The sequence below is a fragment of the Drosophila serrata genome, unplaced genomic scaffold, assembly GCF_035046125.1.
Source record: "Drosophila serrata isolate PLE 108 unplaced genomic scaffold, ASM3504612v1 contig_376, whole genome shotgun sequence".
Lineage (NCBI taxonomy): Eukaryota > Metazoa > Arthropoda > Insecta > Diptera > Drosophilidae > Drosophila > Drosophila serrata.
The window spans coordinates 1,631,783-1,647,412 of NW_028257274.1; the positions used below are offsets into that span (position 1 = coordinate 1,631,783).

At 41.7% G+C, this 15,630-nt stretch overlaps 1 protein-coding gene and 1 long non-coding RNA gene across 5 annotated transcripts in view; one reads left to right on the plus strand and one right to left on the minus strand.

Moving 5' to 3' along the window:
• LOC110191109 (uncharacterized) overlaps window positions 1–15,630 on the plus strand; it is a 68,952-nt gene that overhangs the window by 28,851 nt on the left and 24,471 nt on the right. For all 4 annotated transcript variants that reach the window (XM_086839668.1, XM_086839671.1, XM_086839670.1 and 1 more), the window contains 3 exons: window positions 1,912–2,064; window positions 14,610–14,714; window positions 15,068–15,192. In XM_086839668.1, the coding sequence (XP_086695794.1) occupies window positions 1,981–2,064; window positions 14,610–14,714; window positions 15,068–15,192 (314 nt within the window). In that variant the 5' untranslated portion in view covers window positions 1,912–1,980. The remainder of the gene's footprint in view (window positions 1–1,911; window positions 2,065–14,609; window positions 14,715–15,067; window positions 15,193–15,630) is intronic.
• Window positions 5,573–10,442, minus strand: LOC110191110 (uncharacterized). Its single transcript, XR_002320023.2, has 2 exons — window positions 6,143–10,442; window positions 5,573–6,074 (listed from the first exon to the last, which is right to left on the minus strand). It is a non-coding gene; the product is annotated as an uncharacterized LOC110191110 (long non-coding RNA).

Here is a 15,630-nt window from a genome sequence, read left to right on the forward strand (position 1 = left end):
GTGAAAAGCCGGCAAGCCGCTGCACTTGTTGCCAGCAGCTCCTCCTCGGCTGCTGTTGCTGCCGTTGCCTTTCATTAGGCGAGTGCACATTAATTATTTTGCATGTACTCCACCACTACTATATGGTACCATATAGTACTGTGTGTGTTGGTTACAAAAGGCGAACGCAGTGTACTGAGTAGTGAGTAGTGAGTACTCTGTACTCGGTGCTCTTTCTCCGACTTCGTCGGCGAAATTCGTGTGAAGTTGCCGAGAGATATCAACGTGAAATACAACAGACATTGCCGTGGCTTAATTTCGTTCGGGGCTCAAACTAATTTGACGGGATCAACTGTTGAAATGTTAGTCCGGACTGGGGCGAACGGGAGCGCAATCTTAAAATGTTAGTCACTGCTTTAGCGAACGTCACATGCAGTTGTCTATCATACATACTTAGGGGTACTTAGGGAGCCCCTTTATCGGCCGCATTTCTTTTCGGGGGTGCGACTGTCCCCAGTATTTCGTCATGATGACTTAAAACTGGCCCATTAAAGCGTGGCAGGCCAAAGCCTGGCGCTTCCTCCTCCGATACGGTGCTCAGTGCCTCCGCTCTGCCACTCTTCTGCTTCTACTCTTCTGGGACCATGTACTATAACTCTAATGACATAATCTGCTTTTGGCCAACACACACACACAGAAACACAAACACTGTGAGAGGCCCTTTAACTAATCCGCTTAAGTGACTTTTGTTGTTGTTGCCGTAGGTGATTCTTTGCCAGCCGCTGCCATTGCCATTGCCACTTCCATTTCGCCCTTCCCTTCCCTTCATGCATATTAAACTTATCGCCGGCAAACAACCGCAATTATAAAATTATAATGATAATGCCCAACTAGGGAGCGGCAACCGCTGACAGTTGGACTGTCATTGCCTCTGATGTTGCTGTTGCTGCTGATGTTGCTGTTGCTGCTGTTGATGTTGATGTTGCTGCTGATGTTGCTGTTGCCGCTGATCTGCGTTGCAGATAAACGGCGACGAAGCCAAAAGAGTTATTAAAACAAGGCCTAGTCAGGGAATGAGATACTCTAGCTTTAGCTTCAGTCAAATGCCAGAGATAGTTGCATCTGCGTTAGTTACCTTATTACACTTTAAATAAAGAGGTTCTTAAGCAAGAAAATAATAAACGAAATTGAATAAATAAACAATAATTTTATAAAGGAAAAATCTTGTTAACAAGAAAGGTAGCTTCAAAGGGCCAAGGTTATTTTGGACAAATACAAATTTAAAAATCTCGAACTCAGTCAAAAAATCAGTAAATTCGATTCGGAAAGCGTCTCTGTGTTAGTTTTTACAAGGTTAATAAATCTGCAAACTCAACTTAAAAATTCAGGAAATCAAAATTTTTGTCAAATTTTCACAATTTTAATGATGTAACCCCTTATAAAATTTTCAATTTTCGACAAAATGTCAAAAATTTATTTTTTGACCAGACATGGCTAGATCGATTCAGCTTATGATTCTGATCAAGAATATATATGATTTATAGGGTCGGAAATGACTCCTTCACTGGTTAACAAGCCTTTGATTTACACTTTAGGGGTATAAAAATGACTTTAAATTCACAAATAATTTAAAATATGGTTTTAGGTTTGGAAATCTTTCTTAATAATAATATTTACTTCATTATTTGTTTAAGGAAAATTGTTTCATCATCATGTACTGTTTCTTTGATGACGGTTTTTAATAAGGAAATCCTTGCTTTGTCTTAAAATTTTACTATAATATCTAATTTTCTCCCCATGCATCAAGCAAACCAGTTGCAAATGCAGTTGCATTCCGACTAATTGCCACAGACGATGATAACTGCATAGCACTTGTTAATTACCCGCACATATTAATTGCCACTTTCTATCTTTCTTTTTTTGCCATTGCAGAAAATGTCAAACGCGGCGTATACTTAATCTTGTCACTGGAGACAGAGGGAGAAACGCACGGCAAGCAACATGAACTGCCTTTGTCGCCCATCACGGATTATGTCCGTGCGCATTAATTTGCTGGATGAAACCGAGTTTATACACGAGATCAAGGTGAGTTTCAGCCCCTAACAGTTTAGTTTTTCCCTGCGCTGTCAACCCCCCGTGTAAACATAACCAACTCTTTCGCTTTCGCTCAACGCCCCCTCTGTCATCATCATCAGCATCATCATCATCGTCAACAGCATTTTGTGGTCTCCGTTGAATGACAAAAAGTGTTGCATACTTTGCACGTGCCCCAAAGTTTTAGGGGGTGCGATGTGAAAAAGGGGTGTGTGCCTTCACCCTCATCAATATTTAGTGCAGGGCCTTGTGACTTGGCAAACATGCAAAGTGTCATCATTCACACGTCCATAGCCACAGATGTCTAACGGTGTCCCTCCGTTTTCACCGCTTTTCCCTCAGCGTTTTCCCCCGCTTTTCCAGCCATCCATCTCTTGACTTAAAACTGCTCACGTTTGCCAAATTAAATGGGTCGCCTGACTGAGGCTGATGCTGAGGCAGTGGCAGTGGCATCCTCGCATCTCGTTGTCGCCCTTTGTCTCCGTCATCCGAGACCTGGGACATGGGAGCTGAAAGCTGAAAGCTGTGGAAAAATTGTGCTGATTTTGCACGCCATCTCATAGTTGGCATCATTGTGCGGGCAAATCAAATAAATTGTTGTGATTTTTCTCCACACACACACACACTGACTGTGCTGCCGTCGCGACGGCCTGGTTTCTGGTCTTTGATTTCAGCAAACCTCTGCAAAACTTGTCCAATAAAATCCACATGAAAATGAAACTCGGAGCCAGCATATTTGTATTTGTCTCTCCTCTTTGTCTTTTAATTGAAAAATATTCCGAGGACCGAATCGGGGGCATAAATCAGTTATGAATGGTCTTGGGAAATTTCATTTAAAAGCTATAAAGCGCGTCCGATGACATGTTGTATAGTTCCCATGTTGAAAACTATATCGATTGTGGATAAATCACATTCATATTTATGGGCCGAAAACAATTGTCAAGGGAAAATTAATTTTGTTCTTGTCAAAAACAGAAAAATAACTCTGGGTTTCCCTGGGTTTTCATTTCAAAGTAATCTAGGATTAATCTGGGTAGAAGATTATGTTAAATGAGAAATGTCTTTGTTGAGCATACAATTTTAATGTAAGTTGGACTATAAACTTATGAAATATAAATAGGCAAAGTATAACCCTAGAGGCAAGTAGTTATGGAAACTATTTTTGAACTTCCTTTTTAAATCAACCTTGTGTAGGGTTATGCATTATGAATAATGCAGATTAATCTGTAGATTTTCAGCTCCGATAAAGTTCAACTACAACACGATACCCGATCATATTCAATGCAAATTCATGTCAACTCGCCTGCGATGCCTGTGCGGTCTGCGACATAATTAGCAGTGACTTAAAGGGCCGCACAGTTAATTTTGCATTCGCCCCGAAGTCATACCTTGTACATACATAAATGTATACTTAACATACTATGTAAGTATTCCCGCTGAGCTGCAAGTGTGTGCGGTAATTGGACCAGTTGAGCGTGAATCGCCCACGGCGATGAGTGGAGTTGCATCTCGGCTCCTGAGTGATCGAGCGACTTGAGGTCCGGCATGTGGATCGCGAATCGGGTTGGGGACTATGGCCACGACGACGACAGACTAGTTTAGCCATTCCAAGAACTGACTAATGACACTTGCCAGCTCGTGGCATGAGCAAAAATTGGAGCACGTAAAACGCTAATAATCACAGCTCATCAGCGGAGATTTATAATAATTTTACAAGCCAAATCGCCGCGGGCCTCGCACATTGTGCATTAGGAGGCGTGGCCACAATTTGACAATGCCTGGTTTGCGGCCGGGCTCACTTGCCCCCGGGGGTCACTATTAATGAGCTTAGACTGAGGTAAGGCACTGCAGCAGCAGCAGCAAAGAGCAAGTACCACTCACTCACTCACTCACTTACTCGCTGGCAACTTATCGCTTGTCATTATTGGCCCCGGTCGCCCGGGCGACTCACCTCGTCGGACGACGGCCACATGATTGATAAAAGACTCGCCGACAAATTCCGAAAACCCTGGAAAAAAAGCCACGACAAACAACGTCGAAAGCCAGCCCCATGAATGAAAACTCAAAGAGCCGCGCTGCTGCGATGACGACGACCTGATATGCAAAAATGTCCAAGAGTCGCGGAGGAAAGGCACAAAAAATATGCGTGTGGCCGCCAGCCTCGAAACGTAATTTTATTTACACGGCTTCAGGCAGGGTAGGGCAGGGTAGGGGAAGGATATCCAAAGGGAGACACTGAGTTTGCCCCAACTGTCTGTCAAATTGCCACCAGCGACTCCAACAACCGGCAACAACAGCAAACCCGGACAGCAATGCCATGCTTCTGTGTTGATTTTGACGGCTGCCGATGGCACTAAGCGCACGCACTTAAAGACCAACCAAACGGCTGCAGTCTGCCATTAGTGACAATCGAGGGGGAGGAGGGGAAAACATTCAAGGGATCTACTCTGAAAAAAAAAATATATTCCGAACTGTAAACGGTTTCTGAAAGTATTTAAGGCAATCAAAACCATTCTGTGAGTTGCTTTTCTAGGCATAATTCGCGTTTATCTTATTTCCAATAATGGAAATGCATATAAATCAATAATTTCTTAGTTAAATTCTTAGTTACTTTAAGAATATATTTAACTAAGAGATTAAACAATAGCTTTTCAGGAAAATAAGAAGCAGTTAAACTAACTTCCTTACAGTAAGCCATTGGATCATGGTATCGAAGGATCAACATATCATAACTCGGACATAAATGCATTAATTTCAATTCGGAAACCATTCCGGTGCTAGTTTTTATAGCGCTAACAAATCTGTATACTTAGTTTTAAAATTTAGAAAATTCAATTTTTGGTCAAATTTTGACAATTTTAATGATGTAACCCCTTATAAAATTTTCAAATTTTGAAAAATTTTCAAAAATGTATTTTTCAACAGGACATGGCTAGATCGATTCTCCTTTTTGTGCTGATCAATAATATATATGATTTATAGGGTCGGAAATGACTGCTTCACTGTGTTTTAAGCTTCTGATTGATATTATAATACCCTGACAAGGGTATACAAATATAATAAATAAACTCTATTCAAATTGTTAATTTAATAGTACCAATTCCATAAAATTTTATTTATTCAATTTCGAGTTAAAGGCCACTGCTGGCAGTGTAGAAAAGATGAGAGAGCTGATGAGGAGTTCACTTTGCGGTTGACTCGTTTTGCATTTCCATTGGCGCCGAGTTACCCGAAACAGTTATATCCACAACATCAGTCAATGCTGCAATATATATCTCACATCAGTCTCTCTCTCTCAGTCTGTCTGTCTGTCTCGTCATCTGTCTCCTCATCTGGCAAAAGCGGCAGTTGCGTAATCGATATTTCATGGCCATGCCAAGAGCTGTGTTAAACGTTGCGTATGAGTGATTTTTTGGAATGCGTTATCTTGCGGATTATATTTAAGTTGACAAATGAAAAACAAACACGGACACAAAGTTATGAATGAAATTCGCTGAAATTATTTGGCTATGAATTATAATTAGTTTTGATTTTAATTGCTAACATTTGGGAATAATTATTGTGAATATTTGAATATGAAACTAAATAATAGTTTAAAGAAAACTTTAAATACCAAATTACTTCGAAATTAATTACTCTAGCTTATATTTTATTTAAGAGTCCAAGTTAAGAACAAAAGAATTAACAAATTTGTGGGAAAAATAACTCTGCTAACTCGGAATTTTCTCATTCCCTTAAGAACCCATTGTATACTTCAGTGTTGCCACAAAAATTCCAAGAGATCTTAAAGTTGGCGAGACAAAAGTTTGAAAAATGGAGTTGAACCCGTCGAAGATTGGGACAAAGCCTCTGGCGCGGCTGTGGCCCTGGAGGCCAGCCAGTCAGCTATCCAGTCATCCAGCCAAACAGCCACTTAAAAGCTGGCAAAACTGTGACAAATGATTTTGACGACTTCATGCCCAGACATGTACCTCTGCAGCCAGATGGGAACGTGTGCACCTCTATATAGTACACATCCATATATATATAGACCAAATCTGTGAGTTTGTGGGCCATTTATCACGCTTACCATGCTAATGACATTCGGCCGGGGCACAGCACCGCCGCAGTAGAAGTCCAACTCGAGTTGGTAACTTGGCCTGAAGTGCTCCCAAGCAGAGCGGCACTTCTCGCCGTGGTCTTGGCACTTGAGCCACGGACCGAGTTCGAAGCGGCCAAAATGGTATAAGCCTGTTATTGCTGGATAAGGTTATATAATTATTTCTTAACGGTTAAAGCCGCCTCGACTCAACCAAGAGTGGCCAACTGGCCAAGAGTGTGTGTGGGCTTTGTTTGGCCAGCGCTTGATTCTGTCAATACAGGGTGCCATTTGAGAATTTATGTAAATCATTCCCAGCGCACTTCATACTGGCCACAATGACAGGTCGAAATGGAAAATGGTTAGTTTGAGTGTTTCACGAGCAAACACTTCAGTCCCCCCTCCGGACCAACTCGGTATCTGAAATAGCCATAGCTAAAGCCACAGCCACAACCATTGCCATACGTAATTCCTGGCCAAGTGTATGGGCGAAAATGTTGGCCAGGCCCCCGGGCGACATTTAATTAGAGTCCCGCTCGTGGTTCGCACGCCGGTCGCTGGGCTGGTCGAAATAAACCTGCAGTTTATGGCCAACATAATTAAGTTAAAAGCTTTTTTACAGTCATTCCATTCCATTCTGACCGAACCGAACCGAACCGAAAACCGGACGCAGCTAGCGCGAGCTCAAATTGATAATGAAAATGAAAATAAGCAGAGCCCCATGAAGCGTGTTTAATGGCTAAATAAATGCCGGCGTCTAGATTTCAGCCACCCACACCTGGGCAAAATGTATCTGGGTGTATCTGTGATGCTTAAATTCAACATTAGTGCCGTCCAGTTATAGCCGGTAATTCGGCCATTTTCGAAGGCCATACCATTGGATTGACCCCTGGAATTTAAATAATGAAAAAAAGGTGAATGTTTAATAAGAACAAAGGTACTCTAAAAGCAATAGATTATGCGAATAATGTTTACGTTCTAAAACTTCAATCAAGTTTGCATAAAAAAAGTATTCTTATTATAGTAACTTACATACAAAATATATAATTAAACGTAGATAAACGTATTGAAACTTTTTCTTTTAAGCCACCATAATGTTTTAATTACCTAATTTAAACAAGTAGCAAGTACTTCCTGTAGTCCAGTTATTATATATTTTTCCAGTGCACTGTAAGCGTAACCGAATTCCAAAATTTACAATACTCTCGCTTTCAACCGTATTAAATGACGTAATTAATAAGGGGCAAAAGGTTAGACCCAAAAATCCCCCAAATGTTTTACCTTTTTTTTTTTGGCAAAGTCAGCGAAATAGTTTCCCCGCCTGTGCCCTTTTCTTTTCTCTTTTTTTTTGTGTCTGACGTTTTTTGGGCAGCTGGGGTAATTACTTTATCTGTTGCTGAAGTTGCGCTTCGGTTCATAATAGGATTAACCAAAAAGCGCCCTACCAAAAGAAGCAGAAATTTTTGGCTCGAAAGGCGAACAAGCCAAGCTGGCCAAGAGACCGCCCGTTCGTTCGTTGCCTTTCGCAGCTGTCAGAACCATAACTCAGTGTCAAGTCGAGACTTTGCCGGCTATATCTGAATATCTGAATACTCGCATTTGGATCTGCGTTGGCCACAAAAGCCCCCGCACCGGACCGCAGACAAGACAAAAAGCAATTGTTCAATCGTCGAGGAGCCGCACAGGGGGACTGAAGAAATAGATTTGCAAACAATTTGCAACAATTCAATCAAAAAAACTTTAAACGCAAATACAGATCGGAGCTCCAGCTCCAGCGGGTGGCCAGTTCCATGGGTGGGTGGCAGGCCGAAAGGGGATTGCGATGGGGATGGGATGCCAGCTTGACGGCCATCAGATAACTCACTCACTTGGTGGTCCGGGGCACCAGAAACTGAAACAGCGAACGGAGACAGCAGCGGCGGTCCCACTTCTTGCGCCCTGTCAAGCTCCAAGAGTGGAGCGTGGAGCTGGGATCTGAGAGCTGAGAGCTCCAGCTTCGCTGTTTGTTTGCCCAAGCGTTTGAATGGGCCAGCGAACAAAGCGCCAAAGAAATTCAAGGTGAGTCCCGGACCAGGGACGTTTACACCTGGAAGAATTAGGCCTTAAATGCTTGAATTTGAGGGAGGAAAATTATTTAAGTTAGCATAGTAATTATTACTGGTGAAGATAAGGGAGAGAGCCTCATTTTTCAAATGTGTAATATTTTTAAAACCTATATTTCTCTCAGTGCCAAACTTCCATTTTCTTGCCTTTGTTCGTTCGGATAAGAGTAGAAATATTTGCCAGCCAAACAATGATATCCCAGCATTTGCACAGACATCGTGGAGATGGCGGAAAATGCAAGTGATGCCGCTGCGGCGGAAGTCGTAGCTCCAGTCCAGCCGGAAAAGCCCAAGACAAGTTGAACAGTTCGAACAGTTTGAACAGTTGCACGTGCAATATTTCATTCGCTTTGCAAGAACGCCCAGATGCACATATCGAGCTGGTATTAGCTTTGCCAAAGCAAAGGCTTGTACCCTCAAAGAGAATCCCAAAAAAAAAAAAAAGAAAATGTGTGCCGGAAAGCTGTGACAAGCGTCAACAGGCCAAAAAAAACCCCTGGAAAAACCAGCGACAACCCAGAAAAAACAGCCCAAACATGCCGCTAACCAAAAACACAAACAAACAAAAAAAAAAAAATGGGGGAAAAACAGAATAAGAAATGCCGCTATGTGACGATGACGATGACGGGCTCACAACTCATATCGCAGCTAAGGCCAGGGCACCGCTAAAGCTGTGGCTAAAGCTGATTCCGAACCTGAGTCGGATAGCCAAAGTCAGAGTCAGAGTCAAAGGCTGAGTCTTAGCCACATTCACATTCACATTCGCAGCCAAGTCCGCATTGAGCATTGTCAGGCTTTGTGCCGTTTGGCGTGGCATGCGAAATAAAACTCTCGTAAACAGACAGCGACGTTTCTAAACTGCCAGCATCTGTGGAGTAAGGAGGAGCTGGAACTTTTGAGAATGAAACCGATTACAAAAATACTCTAGATTTTATAAGGAAACCACGATTTTGAGGGGGTTATATGTTATGTTATGTTAAGATCTTTAGAACCCAACTGTGATAGTTTCTGATTGGTTATCATTTTCAAAATTCCCTAGACAAGTATTAAGGGAATATATTAGCTTACTTTTGACTGATATTCCTTGGAAAAACCTTCATATCTCCCCAAGATAATTGCATTGTCAGTACCACAGGTAACCCCTCTTGGCCAAGGGTATTCAGCACACGGCAGAGGAATCTCAAAGAGCAGCAGCATCAGCAGCATTCGCATCCAGGAGGAGAACTACAAACAGACAGACAGATATACTGACAACAACATCGGTGGAGAACAACCAGCTATAGCCTGGAACAAACCCAACAAAACCGGCAAACAACAAACCGACGCGAGACGAGACCTTCTCTTCAGCGTCGAGCTGAAGCTGAGCTGCAGGAATTACGCAAATCTCGTTTGTTGAATGTGTTTTTCAGTTAGGTGAAGATGCGCCAATATGGGATGAGCAGGCAGCACCACCGGAGGAGGAGGAGGAGGGGATTTTCCGAGGGGGAGACATAAATCTGCTTTAGCATTTCGGGCCCAATGCTTGATGCTGATGCTGATGCTGCTGCTGCTTCTGGCTGGTTTTGTGCATAACGACGACACGATGTTGCTGCCATTGCTTTTCTTTCATTTTGTCGCCGTTTTGTCTGTGACATTGCAGGCACCGCGGCCTGAGTGCTTTCCCTCTCTGGCCTTCTTCATCTCAGCCCATTTTCCCAGTCCCCCCAAGTATATGTATTTCTCTCTCTTGTTTTAGCCCCGTTTGTTTGCTTTTTTCCAGCTTCTATTTTTATTTATTTTCCTTTTTGCATATTTCTTTTTTTTTGCTTACTGCGTTTGGCGTGCCCTGAGCTTAAGACTCATAATGCCGTTATAAACACAAACGAATGTTGCTGCGCTGCTGTTTTGTGCACTCTGCACTTGGAAAAATTATAAACAAAAGCCAGAAAATTGGTATTTTAAAATTAAAAAGTAAATAAGCTTAATTTAGCATACCGCAGCTAGCAATTGAGCTAAAGGATCGTATTGTAAATTGATCATAATTACGCTAAAAACATCTGTAATTAAGTTTTTTTGCATATAAAAAATAGACAAAATTTCCTCAAATCTAAGTTTTAAAAAGTGCATAACCAAGTTAAAAATGCATTAATTTTTTATTCGGAAAGCTTTCCTGTGCTAGTTTTTATTGCTTTAATAAATCTGAGTACTGCGTTTGTTGATGCTATTGTTATTTTTTGACTAAAGTAAAATGAAACCTGCGAAAAGGCATAAAAACTTCCAAAAATCATAGTTTAAAAAACTCATAACTCAGTCAAAAGAGCAGTAAATTCAATTCGGAAAGCGTCTTTGTGCTAGTTTTTATTAGGTTAATAAATCTGCAAACTCAATTTTTAAAATTCAGGAAATCAAAATAATGTCAAATTTTTACAATTTTATAAATAAATAATAAATAAAAAAAATAATAAATTTTATAAAATTTTCAATTTTCGACAAAATGTCACAAAATTATTTTTTGACCGGACATGGCTAGATCGATTTGGCTGTTGATTCTGATCAAGAATATATATGATTTATAGGGTCGGAAATGATTCCTTCACATCGTTATAAGGATCAGACTAAAATTAAGATATATTCCATGTGTATAATAATATTAATCAAAAATTTAAAGCAATATTAATACATTTAGTTAAGGAAAACCTGACACAATAGCGAAAAACGTTGTATTTTCCACAAAAATACTTCTACAAATATTATTTTCCGCTTACTTTAAAATATTCTGATACGAAAACATGAAAAAATCAGGTGAAAAACGCCACGCCTTAAAAATGCAAGATCAGCTTCATTTCCTCATTTACAATCAGGTTTTCCGTATGCATTTTTCTGAGTGCACTGCCTGTTGTTTTTTGTTGTCAAAGGTCAGCGCACGCTTAAGCCAAGCATCGCAATTATACGCACAATGCAATTGGAGAGACTGCACACATACACAGGCACACAGTCACAGTCACACACATACACACACTCATGCAGGGAATTAAGTATACGACCCGTGGACGGGGAAAACCTTTTGGGAGCAGATGCCGGGCATCATTTTCACCATCTGACCTGACCCCCATTGCCAACGACTTGGATTTGTTTTTTATTCTCCATTTCTGCAGTATGTCTTGCCTTTATTCCACTGCAAGGGCAATAAGCTGGCGTTTCTTCTAAGCCGCCATTCCATTTAAAAAGCGACAAATGAGCTTATGTAAGAAAAAGCAGACCATCGTTCCTGGACTTGAAATATAAAAACAATAAAAAAAAAAAAATGTATACAAAAAGCTTGTCTATTTTAAAGGAGCATACATAGGGGAACTTTCAGTTTTTATATGTCTTGAAATAATAGAAGTCTGTAAGCATGTTTAACTTTACAAGTTAATCTTATTTATATTTCATCTATTTATTGCTCTTAACATATACCCCCTAAGTTTCCCTAACGCCTTGAGGTCATAAACCGTGTGTTAATTATGTTGAAGCCTGGCTTTCAGAGGATTTCTTCACTCTCAATAGGCCGAAATTGGGTTAGTCACGTAGTTAAAGTTTGTCAAGACGCTGATTACGTTTTAGCCAAAAGCGCGATGCAGGGATTTTCCCTCCGAAAAGTGTCCCCCAAGGGTTGAAAGAGAAAAGCCAGCAGGGGGTAGGTGGGATGGCTGGCCAGACATGTGTGCTATATTTTCCGGTTTACCACTTGGCGCTCTCTAATTAAGTTGCATGGCAAAAACTTCCTCTTCTTGGCTGACAAGTAAGGCGGCGGGTGGCAATCTTGGCTAGGAGCGGGGTGCGAGTAAGCTCATTAAGTGTACTTGGCCAGGATTCGATGTCCTTTGGCAACAGTGCCAGTGCCAGCGACAGCGAGGCATGACAACAACATCAAAGTAAGCATAATTTGATTAAGACATTTTAGCCAAAGACCTAATCATCGTTAGCATCAACATAATCATCGCCCGGCACATCCGGCGTGTTCTTAATTTTTTTTCTCCCCTCTTCCCAGCCCAGTCTGCGTCGTCTCCTTTCGCTGCTGTCAGCATCAGGATCAGACCAGAGTAAGAGCTATATCGACATCGGCATCCGCATCCACATCATCCTTTGATGCCCCAGACATCATCTACGTCACTGGTTCCGCACACTGCGACTCAGGGAAATCTAATTTATTGAACTCTGTCAGTGAGTGAGTTGTGTGTGTGCTTGAGGGTAGAAATTGGCAAAAGAGGAAAATGAGTTCGGCCCCCAAAAAATACTTGTCTGGACGTGGAAAACCTTTTGGGACTTGAACACTTTTGTTTGCACAAGTTTTTCCGGGTTTCGGTGATTAATTGCCAGCTATTGCGGTCCCTTACATGTTTACGTTGATTTTTAGCCATAATTTAGTCGTTGAACGACTTTAGACATGCACGGGGCGTAGTTCATTAGGACCGAGACTTATTTGGGCGTCTCTATTAGTTTGGGATTCCAGGATTCCATTTTGAAGAGGGATGGCTTTCTTCCGAAGGATCGATAAGGATGCTCCTGCTCACCAAAGTGTGCCAACTTTAAGGTATATTATTTTACTCTGCTCTCACTCTCTCATCTGAAATTCCATTTACTGGCACATGCATTATTAGCTCCTTTCGCCTGTTAGACTCTCCTGCTCTCCCTCCACATCAGTAAACGGCCAACGACAATAGTCGTTGTTTTTGACACACACGCACACACACCAGTTCCCTCGATGGTCCCTGAAGTTCATGCAAAAATCCACCCACCCACCTTTGCGTTTGGGTTTGAGTTGTCATAAAGAGATTATCGTGTTTGGCCACTATATATTTTGGGTAGAGTTAGAGATGGGAAATTATCTTTCTTTAATATATTTTGGGTTGTAATTATCAATGGAAATATATGGATAAATATGTTATTTTAAATAAGTTCACTTTGCTTTAATGATAGTTATTTGTAGTGCAATAATTCTATAATATATTAGAAATATCGAATTAATAAGAGACATATAAACAACTTTAACTATGAACCATTTTCTATTCCCATTTAAAAATATCGAAATATTATGTATCAAAATACCATCCCCAACTTGACTCCACTTTTCTAGCACTTGTAATTCCCAAATGGCAACTTAAGCAGTTCGATTTCAGCCGCAAGCCCTGAGGTCAGCAAAATATATTTAACATAAATTCAAAACGAGTTCGGTTCGAAGTTACCGAAGGAACTGCCAGTTGTGAGTTCCGAATCCCGTGTCCCGAATTCTGAATCCCAGTGTGTTCACACTTGCCAGCCATTAAGTTTATTACGCAACAACAATAAAGCGGGCCAATGCATGCAAAAGGGAAATGCCGTGTGCAGGATGTGCCAGGATGTGGATGTGGCCCCCAAAGGGATCCTTCGACCGAGCTGAAATACCATAAATAAAACATGGCAGCGGGTCGAACACGGCAACACCAGCAACAAAAGGCAAAAGTCAGTGTCTGCTGTTGGTCAGTGCCAAAAAAATAAAAAGGAAAAGAAGCAGTCACAACAAAAACAAAAGGGCCACAAGCGCCAGCTGCTCCACATGAGAGACACACTGCAGACAATGGTGATGGAGCACAAGCTGGAGCTGGAGCTGGACCTGGAGCTGGCACTGGTGATGGAGCAGGAGAATCCATCCGCTGGCGGGGATGGGTGGTCGTGGCTGGAGCTGCCTGCCTTTGCGGTTAACAATAGCACGCCCCTGGCCATAGTTTGGGTGCTTTTTGCGGTTCCTGCAGCTGCGGCCACCTTTTTTTCGGGGTCCGCAGGATCTGGAGCTCTCCCCGGAGAATAAACTCAATTTATTATTGCCACTAGACAGACAGTCGAACGGACGCACAGAGGGTGAGAAATAGGGGAATTGGCATTTTAAAGCTTTAACAAATTAAATTAAACCAATGGAAAATTGTTGATTGCCCGACTTGGGCCGCCTTCGATTTGGCCATAAATTGTTTGGCCTTCTCCTTATTTGCTCGGCCGGCCATTTTGCCCATTTTATTTGTTCGCTTTTCCATTTTCCCATTTTATTTTATCTAGAGTACTGCAAAAGCGTGTGCGGAGGCAAAAAGGCAGCAATTTTCCAATTGAATAATTATCACTGGCAAGTTTTCACTTTTGTCGGCGGAGCAAGCCGAGCGGATGGAAAAAGGGGACGGCAGGACATCGAAGGAGAGACCGTGTCTGTGGCCATTCAATGGCTCAACAGTTTGCCAGTGTTTCCAGTGTTTGCCTTTGCACAGCGTTTTTCCTGCTTTTCCCTCCAGCCTTTACCTCCTGACTATCTCACTCTTACCTTACTCTTGGGCCTACTCTGTTTTAACAGCAATTTTCTTGTCTATTTTCAGGATGATTTGCCGGGCCAGGCTCTGCTGGATGTCGTCTTTGCCAGGCTCAATTTAATCGAGACCTCATACTTCGGCATACGCTACATAGACGAGGAGAACCAGACGGTAAGTGTGTCCAGGCACAGCTCCTTTCAGGTCCCAGTTCCCAGTCCCCTGCATCCTTCGGGCCAACATATTGGTTTTTGAAATTCATTTTCGTTTTCATTGAGATCCATTCAGGCGCATCGTCGAGCGCTGAAAACTGAAACAAGGAAAAAAAATAAAGCAAACTGCAGGAACTCTTTGAGTCTCCTTGCCTGCGGGGCAAATTGCATAATGATTTCGCTTTCATTGGCCCCGGCTGGGTAGTGTGTGTCCTTCATTGAAATTCACTCAGGCTTTAGTGTGTTGAGGCAAGTCCTCTCACCTGTTTTTATCTCGATTATAGCTTTATTTTTTCCCTCATTTTATCCAAACAGCATTGGCTGGATCCTGCCTCACGGATATCCCGACAATTGAAGCCAAAATCGGATCCTTATGACTTGTACTTTGGCGTTAAGTTCTATGCTGCTGATCCTTGCAAGCTGCTGGAGGAAATAACCAGGTGAGCATCTATTAAAAATATATATCCTGTCGTATTCGCTTAAGCTATCATTGATTAATTTAATGTTCCTCCCAATTGAAACTGTTACATTTATCATATTAATGATTTAATTTGCCAGAGACCAACTTTTGGCCTTCCCATAAATTGAATTTGGCAAATTTAATTTGTTAATTGAAGCATACACACAGACGCATAATTATAATGCAATAAACAACAAATGAAGCGAAACGAGACTCACGAGTTGAGGACTCTGAACCCATGAACTCGGGCTGCCCACTTAACTAATGGATAATGCATCGGGCAATTAATGCATTTATGCCCGCACATCAAGCAAAATGAATTAAAATGGCGCACATAAAAAACCCACCATTGCCAAAGGCCAGCACACACACCGAAGGTAGTTTGGTGTGCGAAATGTGAAATGCAAAAATTGAAAAT